Source organism: Camelus dromedarius, chromosome 10, assembly GCF_036321535.1.
Source record: "Camelus dromedarius isolate mCamDro1 chromosome 10, mCamDro1.pat, whole genome shotgun sequence".
Taxonomy (NCBI): Eukaryota; Metazoa; Chordata; class Mammalia; order Artiodactyla; family Camelidae; genus Camelus; species Camelus dromedarius.
Window position 1 is genome coordinate 41,154,128 of NC_087445.1, and position 19,619 is coordinate 41,173,746.

Below are 19,619 nucleotides of genomic sequence, written 5' to 3' on the forward strand. Positions count from 1 at the left end.
CTTCAGCCCTTTCAGTTATTTCACATGTACCTCCCTATCTCCACGGGACATGCTCATACTGCTGCTGCTTATGTTTTCAGATTAAGAATCTACCTGTTCATTTCCCACTTACGGAAGATGAGCATTTCTCTTCCAAACTCTCCCTTCTATTGCTGCCCCATGCACACTTCCCATCTCCTCATCCTTCCAATAAATGTATTTTGCTTTATAAAATTTCAGTGCAGTAATCCTTGTGACCGCATAAATGATATTCAGAGCTGAGCTATACAGAACACAATTTGCCTTATGTGAGCGTGTACAAGTAGATATAAAGCTTGATGAATTTTCACAAAGTGAGCACCCTACACAACTATCACCCAGATCTAGAAACAGGACATTGAGACAGAAGCACCCAACAACCTTCATGACCTTGTCACCTCCCTGTCCTCAAGAACTACGCTGACCATTTTTGCTCTAGTTTTGCCTGTTCTTAAATTTTATATAGAATCATACAATATATATTCATTTTTGTCTGCTTTCTTCTGCTTTCTGGTTTGAGATCAAAGTTTAGGTTGTTGATCTTTCTTATCTATGTATTTAAAGCTATAATCTTTTGATAGCATTAGCTAGCTTCATCCAGTAAATTTTTACACATTGTGTATTACCATTCACTTCAACATAGCTTTCCATTGTGATATTTTCGTATTTTTAAAATATTTTTTTCTCCACTATGTTGTGATGAATGTGTTCTTTATACCAATCCTTACAAACCTGTTGAAGACATTTTATATATCCTGGACAACAGCTGCAGTTGAGGTCATTATCTGATTCGTTTATGATAATACAGTCATTTCCCAAGAGCCATCACATTTCTGTATAGTCTGAACAAATAATGATAGGAGCCTTTAGCCTGAATCTTTCAGGATTTTTAATGATGGCACTTGGCAATTTCCCCAGATGCAGCATTGATTCGGTTTACTATTCTGGCTTCTACATGGCCCTTGATACTGTCAGGGAGCCAAAGTGGGGATTCTGTCAGGGAGCCAAAGTGGGGATTCTGTCAGTGGTCAAGTATGTCTCCCCCAAGTATCCACTCAGGAACAGAGCAAGTTAAGCACAGGGAGGTCCAAGGACTGAGCTGCCTGTGACACAAGCTAGGGCTCAACCTCCACGTACGACCTGACACAAAAGGAAGCCAACTGTCAAAGAAACATTTAGTCCCAGCCACATCACTAAGAGCAGGAAGGTGAACTTGGAGTGAAGAGACAACAGGGATGACAGTACAGTCACAGACTTCATCAGATCGCACAGTTCACCAGTTGTGACTAACCTATGCTTAACGTGTTCACTAAGTTTTAAATTTCAGTTTTTTCATCATTAGAAAGAAATTCTATTTTGATAATTCTTAAATCTGCCTGACTTTTATAGAATCTTGTTATTTTAGCATTTTTGACACTATTTCTTTACCCATATTAAACAGTCATTTTGGATTCTGTACCTGGTAATCCCCGTATGTGTCATCTTTGTAGAGCTTATTCTGTAATGTACTGCTAACTCTTGCTTACGATAGCATCTCTTTTTATAGGGTAGATTTATTTCCTAGCTCAGTCTCTGAAGGTCGGATTGGTTCTCCTCTATCAGCTTCCACCCATTTTCTGAGGAAGAGAGGAAGAGGAAAAGGCTGACCCTTTCACCAGGAAAGCAAATCTGTCCTCATAAATCCCAAGCAGACTCCTCTTAAATCTCTCTGATCAGAACCCGGTTACATGGCCACAGGGCCGGCCCTAACTGCAAGCCTTTAAGCCTCCCTAGTTGAGAGCCCTGGAGATGGTGTTGACAGAACAACTGTGAACTCCTGCACACAGTAGAGACAGGCAGAGTCCCAAGTCACTGCTATAGGGTTGGTGGCACAAGTCATGAGGGTTACAGAACTCTGTTTTGGAGCAGGAGTTATGGAAAGGACCTCAGACCTATTTACACTAGCCTGGCTCTTAAAACTCCAAAATATAATGCAGGACCCTCACTCTCAGAAAGTGGACTTTTCAGAGTACTGATGCCCTGTGAATCCTCTCCAAATATACGTGTCCTTGCTTCAGAAATAAATACAGGGGCCCCTAAAGGCCCGGCCATCGGCTGTGGAACGACCACCGCACGCCTGGCCCTCCCTAGAGCGCTGCCTGTAACGTGCTATGCAGGCCCTCGAACACACCCATGGTAACCATGACCATCGGCCAACAAATCAGGAACTTAAGTAGACAAAGCATAAGATTCAAACCGACACACAGAAACAAGAAATATCAGTTGGTCAGGATTTATTTCAAGGCCTGAAACAATTCAGACTAATCAAAAATGCCCCTACCGCAATTTCTTACAATATAGAAATACTTAACATAAAACTTAAAAAAACATAGACACTATTACCTAACTCCTAAACCACACACCATACAATTTTCAAAGGCGAAAGTTATTTAACAAAATGTAAGGTGACGATACAGTATCAAAGAACTTTCACACTTAAGACATAATCAGCAGCAAGATTTTCAAACACAAATCTTTTACACTTTCCATGTTTGTTTTTAACTTTGTTTCATAAAGCCACTGATAACTGAGGCTTCCCTCAAGTAGAGGATTTCTAACATTAAACAATATTTCCTATGTATTTTTATAAAGAAGAAATGAAAGACACTTACTACATTGTTTGCCAAAAATTCATACACCAAAAAGTAACACACAATCCAACTGAATTTATCCGTGCTTCCCTCTTCTCCAACATTAGCTTTAGATGTTTTCTGAAATATTTGTTAAAATCAGTTATCTAATTAATTTATACAGATTAGGGGAAAATGGTTTTATAATGATTTATCTTTAAAATTACCTTCTAGATACTTCTGCACCCAATCCCCCGACTAAATCTGATGCTAAAGTGAACAATATTGCAATGTGTTGTGGGGGCCCGAACAATCTGCAGTCTCAATTTACTAAATATCCAAAGACTTCAACTTTCTGCCAATATAAACAAGTCTCAAGTGGCCAAAATTCACTCTTAGAGAAGGCAAAAATGCATAGCATGAATATTATTTAACTAAAACTTTATTACTTATGTTTTTCCCCCAGATACAAGCACTCTTCAGCATTAAATTACACTGTGCACACACAACCACAACAGTTTACATTTGCTTAGAAATATAATTACATTAAAAATAAATAAATTCCTATTTCCTAGTTTAGTTGACTCTTAAATAGTTTCTCTAGGGGAAAAAAAAACAAGTATTTTGTGTTCTTTAAGGAATTGGCATATATAAATGAACTGCTCTATTCATTTAAACTTTGAGGAAATCTGAAGACTTTTTTGATATTTTTTCTAAAATGTAATACAGATATGTGCTTAATCTCTGTTCATATAGTGAAGGGACGGAATGGCAGATGCAGTCTTTTGTAAATGTAAACTGTACAATATTCTAAATGGAAAAACGGACACTGACAATTGTTTACAGGAAAAAAACAGTCAAGAAAGATGTTGAAGGACATCTACTTGTAAAAGAAAAGTGTTATTCAACACAAAAATGAGACCTAGAGATTTGAAAACACTCATTTTACTGTTTAAAAAAAACAAAACAAAGAAATAATAGGCAGAGAGTCTAGACCAATTAAAACAGAGGCAGCTGTAACAAAAATGGAACACAGTACAATGATTTGACCTCTTAGAGGAAATGACTAATTAAAATGAAATTTCACAAGTCTTCATGTCTATAATAATATATAAATGCCCCAAATATCAAAAATACAAAGTCAGGATTTTCCCCCTTAGGTTTGCAATAAACTGTCAAACCTGTTGAATATACTTGCTTTTCTAAGCCTTGTAATCAGCAGAGCATGCTACACAAATACATGCGTGCTAGAAGTTCACCACGAGAATTACAGTTCTCATCTCAAACTAGTTGTTGCCTTTTTACCCATATTTATACACATTTCATTTCCATTATAAGACACTTAAGACCTTTCTAGTGGTACATTTTAATCAACATATTACATAAAAAAGGATCTTGACTTCTTAAGTGAACCTTTTTCGTACTGTAACATGATGGGTTTAACTAAGCAGTTGAAACATAATATGGTAACTACACTGCACTGTTTAAAACTAATTCACAGCTGTAGGAAAACGTCTGACTTTTAAAATACAACCTACATGAGACTGCAGAGTTATGAGCAGTAAAACGCTAGGAAACAGTGAATGAACAAATAAGATGAGTTTCATCAGTGGCCATTCATTAGCTTGCCTTTAGCGACCTGGAAGAAGTTGTCCTCTTTGAGTTTCAGATGCTCTGGTGAGTCTAGTCGTTTCTTAGCTTCCTCAATATCACCTTGAATTGCTGCAATAAGTGCCTCTGCAGAGAGAATATTCCAGGGAAAGATGATGGAAACTGCTGCCCTGCTTGTCACTGCTCCTTTGCTCAGCTTCTCCTAAAATCTCATAGGCTGGCAGTGTCTCTGGCATTGGGAAGATACCCAATAAATGTCTTTCCATCCTTTCTCCCAGATGCATGGAAAAGTCAACAGTACATGAAAGATGTCCCTAATCTTGCAACTACTTAGAAGAAAGTCATTAGCAAAAAGGTACACTGCAAATACTAAGTGGAAGAAACAAATAGCCCATCAATTCTCTCCAGTATTTACACTTGTAAAAGCAGCTCAACATTATAATTAAGACTATCACACTGCACTAAGATACTTGATACTATTTGTTTCAAATATTTCGATTTACTCTTTCTTACACTGCAAGAACTGCAAAGCATCCATTATTCATCATAATATTAATTCTTATTTGGTCCTTAAAATATGAACAGGAAATAAAGATTTCACTAACTTCATACTGTTGGAGAGACAGCCAGCATGTCTCTAGGTTCCATCACTTACTATGTTACCCTGGGAAAATTACTTAACCTCTCTGTGCCAATTTCCTCATCTGCAAAATGGGCAAAATAATTCCTCATATGATTGTTGTAGGGATGAAGTGAACTGATTCATGTAAGGTACTTAAAGCAGTGGTCAGCACATAGTAAATGCTCAAATATCATCTGTCCTGCCATGGTTATTAGGAGCAGCAGTAGAACTTAGAAACCTGCAGTAATACTTAAGAAGATCAAAATAAGAACTTACCTAAAGAATCAAAATTCTTTTCTGGTCTGAGGTAGCCAACAATGGCCACGTTGAGGATTTCTCCATAGAAGTCCTCTTTGAAGGTGTGCATGATATGCGTTTCCTACAGTCAAGAAATGTTAAAAACATTACTATCAGATTACAGAATGCCTGAGATTTGAAATACATCTTCATGTTTATGGTGAGGTAATTTAAATGAAACAATCAACCCTCACTACATTTTTAAAGACAAGTTAAAATCTAAGAACAGTTTTTCCTGAATTCTTCCATCTCACATGTTCTTGACTCTGACCTTACATGTAAACATTATCACTGAGTAAGGCAGATGCTATACCACAAATCTGGCGCAATTTGCTGTTTTTAGAAAAAGCTAATGTGCACGAAAGTAATTAAGAGTCTTACCAAGGCGAAAAACTAAGTAAAGACACCAAGAGGGAAAGAGCAAACAAACTCTTCTTCAAAATACGCTATTTCATTAAGTGAATTAAAAAAAAAAAAAGGCAACACAGTGGGAGAAGATATTTACAATACATAGTTCCAACAAAAGACCTGGATCTAGAATATATTAAGAATTTCTTTAAGTCAATAAGCGACAATCCAATTGTTTAAAAAGGGGAAAAGACCTGAACAGGCAGATCATGCATGTCCATTATTGGCAAAAAATAAAAGAAAAACTCTCCTCCTATCAATGGAAAACTGATGTTTCTCCTAACTATGGAAGGAACTCCAAAGCACTCTTTAACTGGCTCTATAGAAATAGTTCTGTTATCTGAGTAGCTAATAAGGAAAAATTAGTCATGGGATAGACTCCCCTCCCCTTCATTTCCTCCTTCATTCCACAGAAAAATATCTTGTGTTCCTCCATCAATTCTTTTCCTTACCTACTCCAACAAATAACTGTCACATCCTTAACGCAGAAAAATAAGAGAACCACTGAGCACAATGTGAAATATAGTCCTGGGCCGTTTCTACTGCTAATAGCAGCCCTTAGCTGGTCTTCCAGCTGTTCTGCACTTCTCTACACACGCTTCGGAAAGGATGGAAGTTAGGTCAATGCTAACTGTTTCTGCCACATACCTGAGCTAACCAAAAGATTCAGCCACATCTAGCAGAAAATTAAGCACTTAAGCTGTGTGGGTAGAGTGAAAAGAACACAAGAATACGTATACCCTCAAAGGGGCTTCAGAGGGAAAAAGGTATCACCTTGCAATTTTATTAGAAAGCACCATCCATGTAATAAGCAGTTCTAACTTAACAGGGTGACCAAACAAATAGAGTAGATGACCTACATTAACTATAGTGAACGCATCTTTATTTCACTTTTACTTCTAGTAAAGGTTAGTACAGAAGTAGGTATAAAAATTAATTATTAAACCAAAAGTAATTTTGGTTTGTAACTCCACTTTCTACTTTCTTCACGATTTAAAAGATAAATGCAGCAGCACTATTTACAATAGCCAAGACATGGAAACAGCCTAAATGTCCATCAACAGATGACTGGATAAAGAAGATGTGGTATATTTATACAATGGAATACTATTCAGCCATAAAAACCGACAACATAACGCCATTTGCAGCAACATAGATGTTCCTGGAGAATGCCATTCTAAGTGAAGTAAGCCAGAAAGAGAAAGAAAAATACCATATGAGATTGCTCATATGTGGAATCTAGGGGAAAAAAAAAGAACATAAATACAAAACAGAAGCAGACTCATAGACACAGAATACAAACTTGTGGTTGCCAAGGGGATGAGGGATGGGAAGGCACAAACTGGGATTACAAAATGCAGAATAGATAAATAAGATTATACTGTATAGCACAGGGAAATATATACAAGAACTTGTGGTAGCTCACAGCAAAAAAAAAAAAAAGTGACAATAAGTATATGTATGTTCATGTATAACTGAAAAATTGTGCTCTACACTGGAATTTGACACAACACTGTAAAATAACTATAACTCAATAAAAAATGTAAAAAAATTAAATTAAATTAAAAAATAAAAGATAAATGCAAAAAATTTTATTAATCTGTTATCAGACACACATTGTATAAAGATATAATCTATGAGTTTTTGTATAGTATTAAGTTGGTATAAATTCAAATTAGATTTTATAATTTTAGGATGTTGAATGCAATCCCCCTGATAATCACAAATAAAATATCTATAGAAAATACACAAAAGGAATTAAGAAGGGGATCAAAGTGTGTCACTACAAAAAAAAAATTAACTAAACACAAAGACAGTAATGGAGGAACTGATGGACAAAAAAAAGCTATAAGGTATATTAAAAAAAATAGCAAAAATAGCAGAAGTCCCTACTTACCAGTAATTTAAATGAAAATAGATTAAACTCTCCAATCAAGACAGGGATTAGCAGAATGGTTAAAAAACCCCACAAGATCCAACTATACTCCCTTTACAAGAGACTCACTTTAGATCCAAAGACAAGTAAATCCAAAGAGAAAGGATGGAAAAGTTATTCCACTCAAATAGTAACTAAACACTTCATTTTTAAAACCCTTCAAATATGCTGCCAAAATTGTAGTATTTGGACTACATTGTGATCACCACTGATGAGCTCTATCTTCATATTACTCTAAATCATCACCTCATTCTCAGGTACAGAGTGAAATACAATCCTTACCATGGACTTTTTCGTATTCTTGTAGTATGGGTTCCAGCCTATGCTCACCACCATCTTGTGGACATCTCCACTTCCAACACTGGCCCAACCGTAATAGATGCCAGTAGATACATCAGCTGGCAGATTATCTACTACGTGTTCAGGAAAGTTAGCTACCAACAGAAGAAAATATGCTAGTGTTAGTTTTTAAAATTTTTAATTCAATATTTTTAAAATATTTTTAAAAATCACACACAAGGCTAACCTAAATCGTTCCGTTCACAATACTAGGACTCTGCCTACAACGATCAATCCCAACATTTCATAATCTGGCTGGGAATTCTTTCTCCCCTCCATACCGGTAGGTTAGGAAAAAGGTACCAGATTATAGTAAGTATATAAGGTACTAGATTATAGTATGCGTATAAAGCACTCCCCTGAAACGTACTCAAGGTAGAAGAGAACAGGTACATGAAGAGCTGGATTTTTTAGCTCCGGTCTTTCCTAAGGAGGTTCAAAAACTCTTGAGAAAGATTCTTATTTTCGAAATATCTGCTTTAACAGGTCTAGGGGCAGTCCTGGAACGTATTTTTAAGGATGAATTAAGCATACCTTCAGATCCTAAGTAGGAAAACTAATGTGGAGGGGGAAAGGGATTGGGGGGGGAGGGATCAGGGTGGGCGTAGCTCAGTGAAAGAGTGCCTGCTTAGCATGTACGAGATCCTGGGTTCAATCCCCAGTACCTCCATTAAAATAATTTTTTTTAATAAATGTATACAGACCAAAAAAGATAACCTGGTTCTCACTCAACTGCCTGTGTCATAATCTGGAGACAATCTACTAAAGATTTAAAGAAAACCTTACAGCTGGCGTGAAAATTTAGCCTATCTGGCTCACATTGCGTTTTCCCACAGGGCAAAACACGCCCCACGTTTGGTAGCTTTATCACGGCTGGATAGGGAGGCGGGAAAAGGGGATTCCGAAACTCAGCCCCGGCTTCCTGCCCTCACCTCCCCTCAAGCCAGGTCCCCGGAGAGCTCGAAGCCACAGGCAAGGACGCGCTCCCTCAGTCCGACCAAAGGTCCTCCGCCTCAACAAAGAGGAAGCGGGGCGGAGGGGAGGGTGTCACCTCTGTCCGTAGCCCCACGGCCCGGCTAGGAGCCCCTGGCTGACGTCCCTGCTCCCAGGTGACCCGGCCCAGGGTGGGAGGGGGTGTCCGCGCCCTCCCGCTCTCACCTGTGGGGATGCCCAACTGCTTGGAGCCGCGGCCGAAGCCCCGCACCACCCGGCCGCGGCAGAAGTACGGCAGGTGCCTCATGACGCCGTCCGCTTCGGCTGTAGGCTGCGGCTCGGTCCGCTCGTCCGGCGGAGCCGCCGTCGAGGCGGTGCCTGGACCCCCCGGACCAGCCGGGGACACTTGCGGGAACTCGGCCGGCCGGCCGAGCGAGCGGACGGGCGCACTACGCGCCAGGCGACACGGGCGACACGCCGCGGCGAGACCCTCACGCCGCTGACCCAACAGAAGGTACCGGACGACTGAGGGGCCGCCTCTCGGCTCCCAAACGCCGGCGACCGCGGAAGTTAAGTGCGAGTATGCGCGGGGAGCGCGGCGGAGACGGACCGGCATGGGAGGGCCCCCAACCCACCGAGAGCCGCGGGCCTGCGCACACTGCCCCGGCCGAGCGCCCCGGAGCCGGTTCGGCTTCCGTAGCCCCGCCCCCATCCGTAGCCCCGCCCCCGCTGGAGCCCTGGAGCGGCCGGTTCGCTACGCCTCGCTGTCTTTCCCGCCGCAAGAGGTGGGGACGCGCCTTTCAGCTGGGGGCTGTGACAGCGCTGTTCTCGGACAGTCCTAAGTATTTCTTTCGCCTCTTCCCTTTTCATTATGATCCTGGCGCCAAATGACATTCCTTAGCTCCTTGACAACTGCTGGGTTGATCGTCATTCATTGCTCGTTCGCTGTCTAAACGTTTGATAAAGCTAAATCCAGCTCAGAGGTCGCCTCTTCATGGCGGCTTTCCCTGACTACCTTACGGAAGTAGTCCTCCTCTCTCCAACCCACTTGACCACGGTCTGCAGTTCTACCAGAATGTAAACTCCAGGAAAGCGCGTCCTGGTCTGTGACGCTGTAACCCCAGTGACTAGTGGAAGGTTACAATGGTGGAGTTTTTTTGAGGAGCTGCCTACTGACTCTCCCTCCGTATCTGTCTCCTGGAGAACTTAATAAACATGATGAAAAGCTCAATCTCTTTTTCAATGCAAATTCTTGGGTCCTCTGACCCATGGAACTCTAAACAGTACCTCCAGAAATACTTCCTGGGTCACTCCTGAGGTATACATGAGTCAATCACAAGATACATCATCTTGCCTTGTTCTTGAGGGAGAAGTTTTAATTGCTCTTTCACTTTTCTCTACAAATGTGTGTGACATTCTGTCTGACTTTGTAGTTACTTTCCTTTCACTTTGCATGTGGGGTTTAAATGAGATACGGTACCTACTGCACTTAACAAATTGCCTGGCCTGCTGTAAAAATGCACTAGCAACAGCATCCTTATCAATGATACATTAGATAAGGACAGCCTGGCAGATGAGAGCCTGGGAGAGCAGACACATGGGTCCCAGTCCTCCAACATTACAAGGTGTGACACTTAAAGTAAAATAATTAGTCACAGGGGATAAATGAGGAGGGGTTGTTTTAAGAATGAAATAAGATTATGATAAACACTTCACACACTCTCTCATATAATCCTCATTTCAGTTTGGAGGAAAGCATTAACCCCAATTTATAAAGAGAGAAAGGAAGGCTTGGAGACTTTCTAAGATGGAGCAGTCAGGCTCCAATTTTTAAAACTGCATTGGCATATCAATTACTAAGCGTAATTACTGTGTAATCATCGCAGAGCATGAAAGGCAAAAGCCTGATTCTTTTCCACTGCTTCCCAATAGCCCTCAATGGCTCCCCTGTCACTACAGAATAAAATAGCCCCCCAAAGGTCCCCTTTAACTTAATATTCTGGGTTTTATTTCTAAGGACTCTCCTCAAGTACTTTATATACTAGTCAAATCAGAACCCCCCCCCCTTCAGTGGCCAAAGAATATGCTTGAGACAATTCTGGTGATTATTCTGTAGCATAATGCATATATTATTTTTCCCACTCATTTGACTATAAAAATACGCTACTGTCGACTGAAATAAATGCGCAGCCTAAAAGTTAAGAGTTATGTTTTATTTGGCGGGAGGACTCGAGCCGGGATGACAGCCTCTCAGATTGCTCTGAGGGACTGCTCCGAAGAGGTAGGGGAGGAGCTAGGATATATAGGAGCTTTACAACAAAGACCAGGTAGTTGGAACAATAAAAGATTGCTTGTTATCTAAAGAAAACCAGGCATCTCAAGTTAAAGAATTGAGTGCTTTTCTATGTATAGGAGGAAGCAAACATTTGGGCTCACTGAATTCATTCCTTTGACAAGCACCTAGCTATCTAGGGCCAGTATCCTGTCCTTGCTTATTCTGAGTCCACTCAGAGTGCACCTTTGTGAGTGACTGCAGAGGCTGGGCTGCAGGCCTGTCCTTACTTGGGGGTGGCGGCAGCCGCTGATGACTTGGTTTCAGCATTCTTTGTTTACTGATATGGTTGCAGTATTTTTGTTCACACTACCCAGTATTATCAGATGTAAATCTAGAGTTTAGTGAGTGAGAGAGAGAGTCTTTATCAAACTTAATGCTTTTAACCAAGGAAATATTTAAAACATGCTTTTAATTGCCCCCCCTCAGCTGCGCTAGCAGAATCCCTTTCTCTGCCAGTAGGCAAAGAACACACTTCTCTGGTGTTGTGTTGTCTTTCTGCAGGAAGAAAGATCACAGATGAGAATCGGGAGGGAGTGGAACTGGAGAGACCTGTGAAGGAAAGAGAGAGGGACTACCATAAGTAAACAATTAAAAAAAAAAAAAAAAGCTAAAGAACTCTTAAATCTCAACAGTTAGAATGCAAACAACCCAATTTAAACATGGGCAAAAGATTTAGAGAGATACCTCACTAAAGGAATATATAAAGATGATAAGTATGTGTATGAAAAGACATTCAACATCATGTGTCCTCAGGGAATTACAAATTAAAACAAGGAGATACCACTACATACCTATTAGAATGGCTAAAATTCAAAACATAAACAATGCTAAATGCTGACAAGGATGTGGAGCTCCAGGAACTCTCATTCATTGCTGCTGGGAATGCAAAATGGTACAGCCACTTTGGAAGACAGTTCGGCAGTTTCTTACAAAGGTGAACATACTCTTATTACATGATGCAGCAATTTTCGTTTTTAGCCAAATGAGTTGAAAACGAATGTCCACACAAAACGCTGCACATTTATGTTTATAACAGCTTTGTTCTGAATTGCCAATCTTGGAAGTATAAAAAATTAACATGCTAAATGAAGTAAGTCAGTAAGAGAAAGATGGATACCATATATCATTTATAAGTGGACTCTAAGAAAATGATGCAAATGAACTTATTTACAAAACAGAAAGAGACTCACAGACATAGCAAACAAACTTATGATTACCTAAAGGGAAAGAGGGAGAAGGGATAAATTAGGAGTTTGGGGTTAGCAGATACAAACTACTATATATAAAATAGATAAACAAAGTCCTACTGTATAGCACAGCGAACCACATTCAATATCTTGTAATGATCTATAATGAAAAAGAATATATATATGTATAACTGAATCACTATGCTGTACACCAGAAACACAACATTGTAAATTCACAACATTGTATACTTCATTAAATAAATTTCTTAAAAAGTTAATTAATACACAGTAACCTCAAATAGAGTTGGGAGACCAGAAAGGGGAGCACTCATGCAGAGTCCAACCGGAAGACTCCTTTTCCTTCTTGGCAAGGACTCAGCCAAAAAAAAAAGCCATAGACTCTTTATTTACTATAACCCTCTAAACTTCCTTTTCCTCTCTATAAAAGTGTTGCCACGCAGGGGATTTGTATATGATTTGCCATGGTTGCAAACCCAGATTGCAATTCTCTGCTGATCTCAAATAAACCCATCTTTGCTGGAGAAATATCTGGCAGTCTATTTGTTTCAGCTCAACATTTTTGTGGTTGGGGGCCCACAAGACACTCCTGATGGCTCGGGGCTGGAGAGCAAACAGCTGTGGGAGCCACAATAGAGCCATGGTCACTTGCTGCCTTCTCATTGACCCTGGGGTATGAAGTCTTTCTCTGGGCTCTGAGCTTGCACCTTCTTTTGTGTTTGAAGCTCTCCAGGTTTTATTCGGGATCTATTCAAAGGTTTCATTTTTCTGATTAAGGCCTTGTTGTATATGTGAATATTCATTTGGCACTTTGGTCTGATTTTGAGATCAGACTGATTCACTGAAACTGGCTAGTCTTTGACTTTGTTCTTCAGGAACACACATTGTTTCTCTTAAGCTGCTCGGTTTTTTAGCTTTTGGCCTGTTCCTTTGGAGGGGCTGTCTTCTGGAGATTGGCAAAGGAAAAAAAAAAAAAAACAAAAACAACCCTTTGGCCTGGCTCCCATGGAACCAACCTGTCTTCTTAGGACTACCTAGGACTGGCTACCAAGCTGTTTCAATTGAGTCATTTATACAATAAGTTGTTTAAGCCATTTGAAAATTGTCCTTTACTCTAGAGGCAAAACCTCTAAGAAAGAGGATCCCAGTTATCTAATATTTTGAGGGCACACACCCACAGAGACTCATGCTGATTTTGTTTAAAATCCACAGTCCTTCCTCATGTACATGATTGACCTGATCAAAGGCAATATAGAGTATCAGTGGCCATTATGGAAAACTTTTGAAATCTCCAAACTTAATTTTCTTAAAATTGAATTGGACCTCAAAAATTTCCAGAACTGAGTGGAATGCTTATTTTGATTGGTATTTTTGAAGCATCCCAACATTATCAGTAGATTAAAATTGCCTCTCTGCAAAATAAGAGTTTAAGATTAACTAAGGAAAACAAACAATTAAAGAAAGACGAAACGCCTCCCACACCCTGGGGCTCCTCTTTCTTGGTTTCTTGTTCTCAGATTCCAACTCTGGCTCCATCTTCCTCCTTCACTTCCATGCCAACTATCCCTCTACTATACCCTCAAATCCCCCATACTGATTCTCTCACCAAACTTACCTGTTTCCCTGAAACTCTCCTACTCCTTTTTCCTCTGAACTTGTCAGAACCTGTTCTTTAAAAACTAAGCCTTCTGAAGACCCAGGAACTAAGCCCTTAATTTCTTACACTCCCTGGGCTAAAGCTGAACTGTGAGCCACTGTCAGAGATTTTCCTAAAGTGACCAAAGTGCCTCACAGATTTGCTGAGGAATTTAATACTGTCATTCTAACATTTCAATCTGGTTTCTCTGACTTACATAGATTAGTTCATATGCTTGTCAGCAAAGGTCAGACCCAGCATAGGATGAAAACTGCTAACTGGGAAAGTCCTGAAGGGTTTCTAGAACTGAAACTGAGCAATCCCTGCACACTTCCTTGGTAGCAGATCCTTTTGTGTTCCCCACCTCTTGCTTAGACAAAAACTGCAGTCTCCTGAACCTTCCCCAGGTTCCAAAAAGTCTGGCTTAAAAGTTTCAAAAAACCTAGCTCAAAAGTTAATGATTAGTGGAATGAGAACAGACGAATGAGAACAACACAGAAACAAGGAACAGCACTCAGGCAGGAGAACTGGTAACAATTTAAACAATTAATCAGCCATATAGCAGAATCACAGGACCTTTCATTCCTCCCTGAAGGATATAGATAAAACATCTGATGCATATTCGTAAGTGGTTTTTACAGACCTGATCCCCACCAGATGGAAACTGCTGACCACAAGCATGTAGACCCCAGACCAGCTGGAACCAAAGGATTGATGATATTGATTTCTGAAACTTCACCTTGTTACCTCACCATCAACCAATCAGAGAATTGTCCATCAATTAACACAAAATTGTAAACCGACTATACTTCAATTAAAAAAGAAAAGAAAAGAAAAGAAAAGAAAAGAAAAGAAAAGAAAAAGAAAATTGTACATGAATTGATCATGCACCCTGTGACTCTTTCCTTCATATTCTTTAAAAACCCCTCCTTGAAAGCCATGGAGGAGTTATGGTCTTTTGAATGCTGGCTGCCCATTCTCCTTGCTTGGTGCCCTGCAGCAGGCATTGTACTTTCCTTCACCACAACCCAGTATTAGTAGATTGGCTTTGCTGTGCATTGGGCAAGTAGACTCAACTTCAGTTTGGTAACAGAATTACACTGACTTATTACATGATCAGTCTCAAGAAGTCACTAGGTGACTTCATCAAGCAATTCCTAGGACTTTGAAAAAGTCTGTTGATTGGAGCAAAATTCAGCCTTGCACACAAAAATCAGGTGAGTCTGTTCATGATTAGTACAACTGACTTCAGATTATCTTTAAAGAAAATTCTGGTCTTCCTGCAGATGTTTATTACATCTGGGTAGCATTTAACTCTATTAATTGACTGAACCAATTCCCTTCTAGTAAAAAGGACAAGGTAGAATAGGAAATTAGGTGTACTCCAGATTTAGTTAATCTGGCAAACCACCTCTCTTGCAGTCTAGATGAGCTACTTCAACGAAAGACCACCAAAATTCTTAATCTTCAACTCCAGAAAATGAAGGTTCCTAAATGAAACTAAAATCCTCCTAGTTTCTGTTATTACAAAGAGCCAGGACATTGGGGAAAAGATTGTTACAAACTTAAGCACCTTCAACTCTCTAACCAGCCTTTCCAGCATCCTTCCAATTCTCAGTGATGGGGCTCCTAGGAACCACAGGAACTCTTCCCAATCCTCCCTCTTAATCAGCATGGAGAAATATTCTCCAGATTGGAGACGAGTTGCTTCCAGTACGAATAGACACCAGAGCCACCCTCTTGGTGCTCAACCCCACTACTATTAAATAACTTCTGCCTCCAACTGCTCAACCAGTTCAAATAGTGGGGATCTCTAATGAACCCCAGGAGGTTCCTGTTTCTGAACCTATTCCCTTTTGTTTAGGCCTTTTGAGAGGTACCCACCCTTTCTCCTTACTTCCTCCACACCTATCCATTTATTAGGCTAAGACTTCTTAGAGAAGTATCATGTCAGAATTTCATTCCTTCAAAAGGGGTAAGTAATTCTAGAAACTGATAGTACTCATCAAAGGAACTCACCAGGTACATTAAATGACCCCCTGACATCTTTTATTTCCATCTCTGATGGTATTAGAGCAGATTCTGGAAACACTGATCATTTGTCCCTATTGAATCAGCTACCACTTTCCTTATGGGCAAAATCTGCAACTGATATTAGCAAAATTCCTCCCATCAGGATTCAAATAGGCCCCTCAATGGAGTATAACCTTTAAAAATTGTGAATCAGTATATTATACACCTGTAACTTGTATAATGTTGCACATCAATTATATTTCGATAAAAAAGCATATCCCTCAAAACATCTTCTCAGGATGAATCAATACCCTGTAAATAAAGAAGTCCTTGAAAGCACAAAGCCCATAACAGAAGGTTATAAGACCCAAGTCCTCCTTATGCCTTGTACTTACCCTTGTAACACTCCCATTTTACTGGTGAGGAAACCTAAGGGCTGAAGGAGGTTTGCCCAGGACCTACAAGCAATAGACAACATTGTTATCCCTGAACACCCTGTTGTTCCTAACCCTCATGCATTACTAACATCCGCTCCCATAGGAAGTAAACTCTTTACTGTAACTGGTTTGTGCGGTGCATTCTTTGGTATTCCAGTCGACGAAGCTGCCCAATACCTTTTCCCCTTCACTTAGGAAGAAAAACAATTCACTTGGACACTAATGCCACAGGGTTTTACTAAGAGTCCTTTTTTATTTCTTGCAAATCCCAAAGCCTGATCTGCAGGACAGAAAGTTCCCTAGAAGTTAAACTTTGTTGCAGTAAGTGAATGATTTGCTTCTTTACACTCCTTCTCAAGACTCCTCAGAGGAAAACAGCTTGCTAAATAAAGATTCACTTACTAAAGCTTTTAGCCTTAAAGGGACAGAAGGTCGCTAAAGAAAAATCGCAGTTTGCCCAAATCCAGGTTCAATATTTGGGACATCTGATATTAGAACAAGGGCTACACCTAGATCCAGATAGACTTCATGATGTCCTAAGTTTCCCCAAACCCAAAACTAAGTGCCAACTGCAAGAGTTTCTCGGGTTAGTTGGTTATTTCTCTCTGATGGCCAAACTTCTATATGCTATTCTCCACAATAATGACCCACTTTTATGGGAAGAACTGGATTACAAAGTCTTCAAGGCCTTAAAGGAGAGTCTGATGAACCTACCTGCCCTCAGGCATCCCAATTATCACATTTCCTTTTTTTTTTTTTTTTTATGAGCAGGAAGGGACTGCCTTTGGGGTGCTCACTCAAAAACATGGGGACCACCATCAACCCATAGAGTATTATAGCCAGCAACTGGACCTTGTCTTAGAGGCTCACAGTCACTGCCCTTTTGGCTAAGGCCATCGAGAAAACCATCGTGGAATCCCCTTTGACCACTTTTGTATCTCATGAAGTAGCAGCTTTCCTGAATTCTCATCACACTCAACATTCCTCAGCTTGTCACCTCACCTCCTGTGAAGGGCTTTTGTTAACTGTTCTTCACCCTTTTATTTTATAACAACCATAATAACAACAACAATAACAATAATACCCTTAACCTGGCTACTCTTCCCTCGGTCACCAGCGAAGTACCTCATGACTTCCTAATGCTGAATGCTTCCTGGCTCCTTAGAATGGTCTACTAGAAATTCCATGCAGTAACATCGATTTCTCATAGTTCATGGATGGTCTAATTTTAAAAGTTGACAGTGGAACCTTTTGTCCACAATGGCAACGTGCTTGTTATGCTGTTACAACGTGATGCTGTTGCGGCGTCATCTTTGCCTGTGGCTACTTCAGCCCAGCAGGCTGAACTGCACACTGGTGCCTGTGCTTATACTTTAGGCAAGGACAAAACTGGCAATATTTATCCACGGAGCAGCTCATGATTCTGGAATGTTATGGAAGCAATGTAGCTTCCCTACTTCCAGTGGAAATAAAATTTAAAATGGCCCTTACGTTCAGGAATTACTGAATATAATATTTTTAACTGTCACTTTAGCTGTTAAGATTCTGGGGGTTCTAAACTTGACTCTCTGGAAACCAAGGAAATCACTTAGTGATGTTTCTGCAAGGAATGCTGCCCTTGAAGGAATGAAGAGCAGTCAAACTTCTGTTGTGGTCCAAGTGGATATTTCCCCCAATAATAGTTTTTTTTTTTTTTTTTAAACTGGCTATAGAAAGACTCAACAGTTGGCGTCAGAAAAGGAAAAACAAGTTTGGAAATTCAACAATTGTTGGTTTGATAAAAAGAGAAAGCTCTGGTTTTGACCAAATAACAAGCCAGTCCTACTGGAGACTCTAAAATTCTCACTCACCACTGTGCATTCATTAAACCTTCAGTCTGTGACAGAATGAGAGCCTTCATGAATCAGTATTGGTGAGGAAACATTAACAAGGTTACTTGTCCCACCTGTCCAAACTACAACCCAGGGAAGCCTGTTCATACAGCGTCTGGACATTTTAAACTGCCTAGTGGGCCATTCAAGGTCAGGCAAATGGATTTCATACAACTTCTTTTGTCTAATGGATATAAATCTGTTTAGTTATGATCTGTATGTTTTCACATTGGACAGAAGTTTTCCCTTGCAGACAGACTACTGCCTCTCCTTGGGCTAATGTCATTTTGGAATAGATTATCCCTACCTGGGGAACTCCTCTCAAACTTCATAGTGATTGAGAGACTCATTTTTCTGACCAGGTGCTTTGACAAGTCTGTGCTGTTTGGCCAGTTTTACAACACTTTCACTTAGCTTACCATCCTCAATTCTCTGGTTTAGTCAAATGCACTAATGGCACTATTAAGACTCCATTACAAAATGTGTAGAGGTGCTCCAAATACCTTGGCCAAAAGCATCACTGTTTGTCCTTTTAAATCTCTGGTCCATCCCTTGTGGAACTCATAAACTCTGACCCTTTAAGATAGTCACAGGATGCTCAATGCCTGTGGATCCTACTTCTTTTGACCCACAATTGATAAAAGGAGAGATACTCCAATACTGCAAAGGCCTAATTGCTTCTATTAAAAATAACCACGCTTTGGGAGAGAAATTTTTTCACAGTGAGCCTTCAAGAGATGAAAAGCTTAAGCATCATATCTTGCAACCAGGAGATTTTTTTTCTACTGGTAAAGTCATATCAAGAAGAACTCTCTTCAACCTGACTGAAAAGGCCCCTATCAGGTACTGCTAACCAAATCTTGTGCTGCCAAACTCTAAGGAGCAGACTCTTTGATTCATGTAACTCACATAAAGAAAGCACTGAACCCCAACTGGATCTTCACATCATCTTGTGACCTGAAAGTAAGACATCCCAGAACTGAAGCAGATGACATCTGATGAGACAGCTCTCCAAGATATCTGGACCAGGCTCTTGGAAGTCTGTCACCAAAACTTTGATGATGGCATAATGCTTCACATGATCTCCAGTGTCTATGATCTAGGTAACATACAGACTAGATAAAAAGTGCCTGAGAATTCTCCCTCCTACCTCTCCTTGATACTCGAATGTGACCTTAATAGATTTCTAATCTGTGTACTTTCCCTCTGACATGAGACTACATCCAGGAAAGGTTCTTCCTGACATTGAGGGTTAAAAAGCTGCTGAAACTAGACAAGCTGACTCTTGATCAACAATGCTTTCAGAGAAGGATCTTGATCAAAAGGGAGAATTAAAAAAAAAAAAATTA

The 19,619-nt window shown here is 40.1% G+C and overlaps 1 protein-coding gene and 2 long non-coding RNA genes across 5 annotated transcripts in view; all 3 read right to left on the bottom strand.

The window, feature by feature from the left end:
* The window catches only part of LOC105087404 (uncharacterized), a 99,801-nt gene extending 97,651 nt beyond the window's left edge, over positions 1-2,150 (bottom strand). The window contains exon 1 of the long non-coding RNA XR_010382687.1: positions 1,478-2,150. This is a non-coding gene — a long non-coding RNA (uncharacterized LOC105087404). The remainder of the gene's footprint in view (positions 1-1,477) is intronic.
* Positions 2,151-2,276: 126 nt separating this feature from the next.
* Positions 2,277-9,445, bottom strand: RFK (riboflavin kinase). Its single transcript, XM_031449903.2, has 4 exons — positions 8,999-9,445; positions 7,784-7,935; positions 5,137-5,239; positions 2,277-4,364 (listed from the first exon to the last, which is right to left on the bottom strand). Exons 1-4 carry the CDS (start codon positions 9,387-9,389, stop codon positions 4,234-4,236), a joined length of 777 nt encoding a protein of 258 aa, XP_031305763.2. The 5' UTR covers positions 9,390-9,445; the 3' UTR covers positions 2,277-4,233.
* A 1,522-nt stretch (positions 9,446-10,967) lies between these two features.
* On the bottom strand, positions 10,968-18,401 carry LOC105087406 (uncharacterized). Of its 3 annotated transcripts, XR_010382689.1 has the most exons (5): positions 16,519-18,401; positions 16,358-16,420; positions 14,593-14,646; positions 12,416-12,455; positions 10,968-11,657 (listed from the first exon to the last, which is right to left on the bottom strand). It is a non-coding gene; the product is annotated as an uncharacterized LOC105087406 (long non-coding RNA). The 3 variants fall into 3 exon arrangements; XR_010382688.1 differs by lacking the exon at positions 14,593-14,646 and having other exon boundaries at positions 16,519-18,392; XR_837013.3 differs by lacking the exons at positions 12,416-12,455; positions 14,593-14,646 and having other exon boundaries at positions 16,519-18,386.
* Between the last annotated feature and the right edge of the window lie 1,218 nt (positions 18,402-19,619).

Bases quoted from the DNA above. Each gene is read 5' to 3' on its own strand.
- RFK (XM_031449903.2), bottom strand. From the start codon at position 9,389: ATGCCGGTCCGTCTCCGCCGCGCTCCCCGCGCATACTCGCACTTAACT. The intron at 7,936-8,998 runs GTGAGAGCGGGA...TTCTGTTGGTAG, and splicing joins GCAGTTGGGCATCCCCACAG to CTAACTTTCCTGAACACGTA. The intron at 5,240-7,783 runs GTAAGGATTGTA...TCTTGACTGTAG, and splicing joins AGAATACGAAAAAGTCCATG to GAAACGCATATCATGCACAC.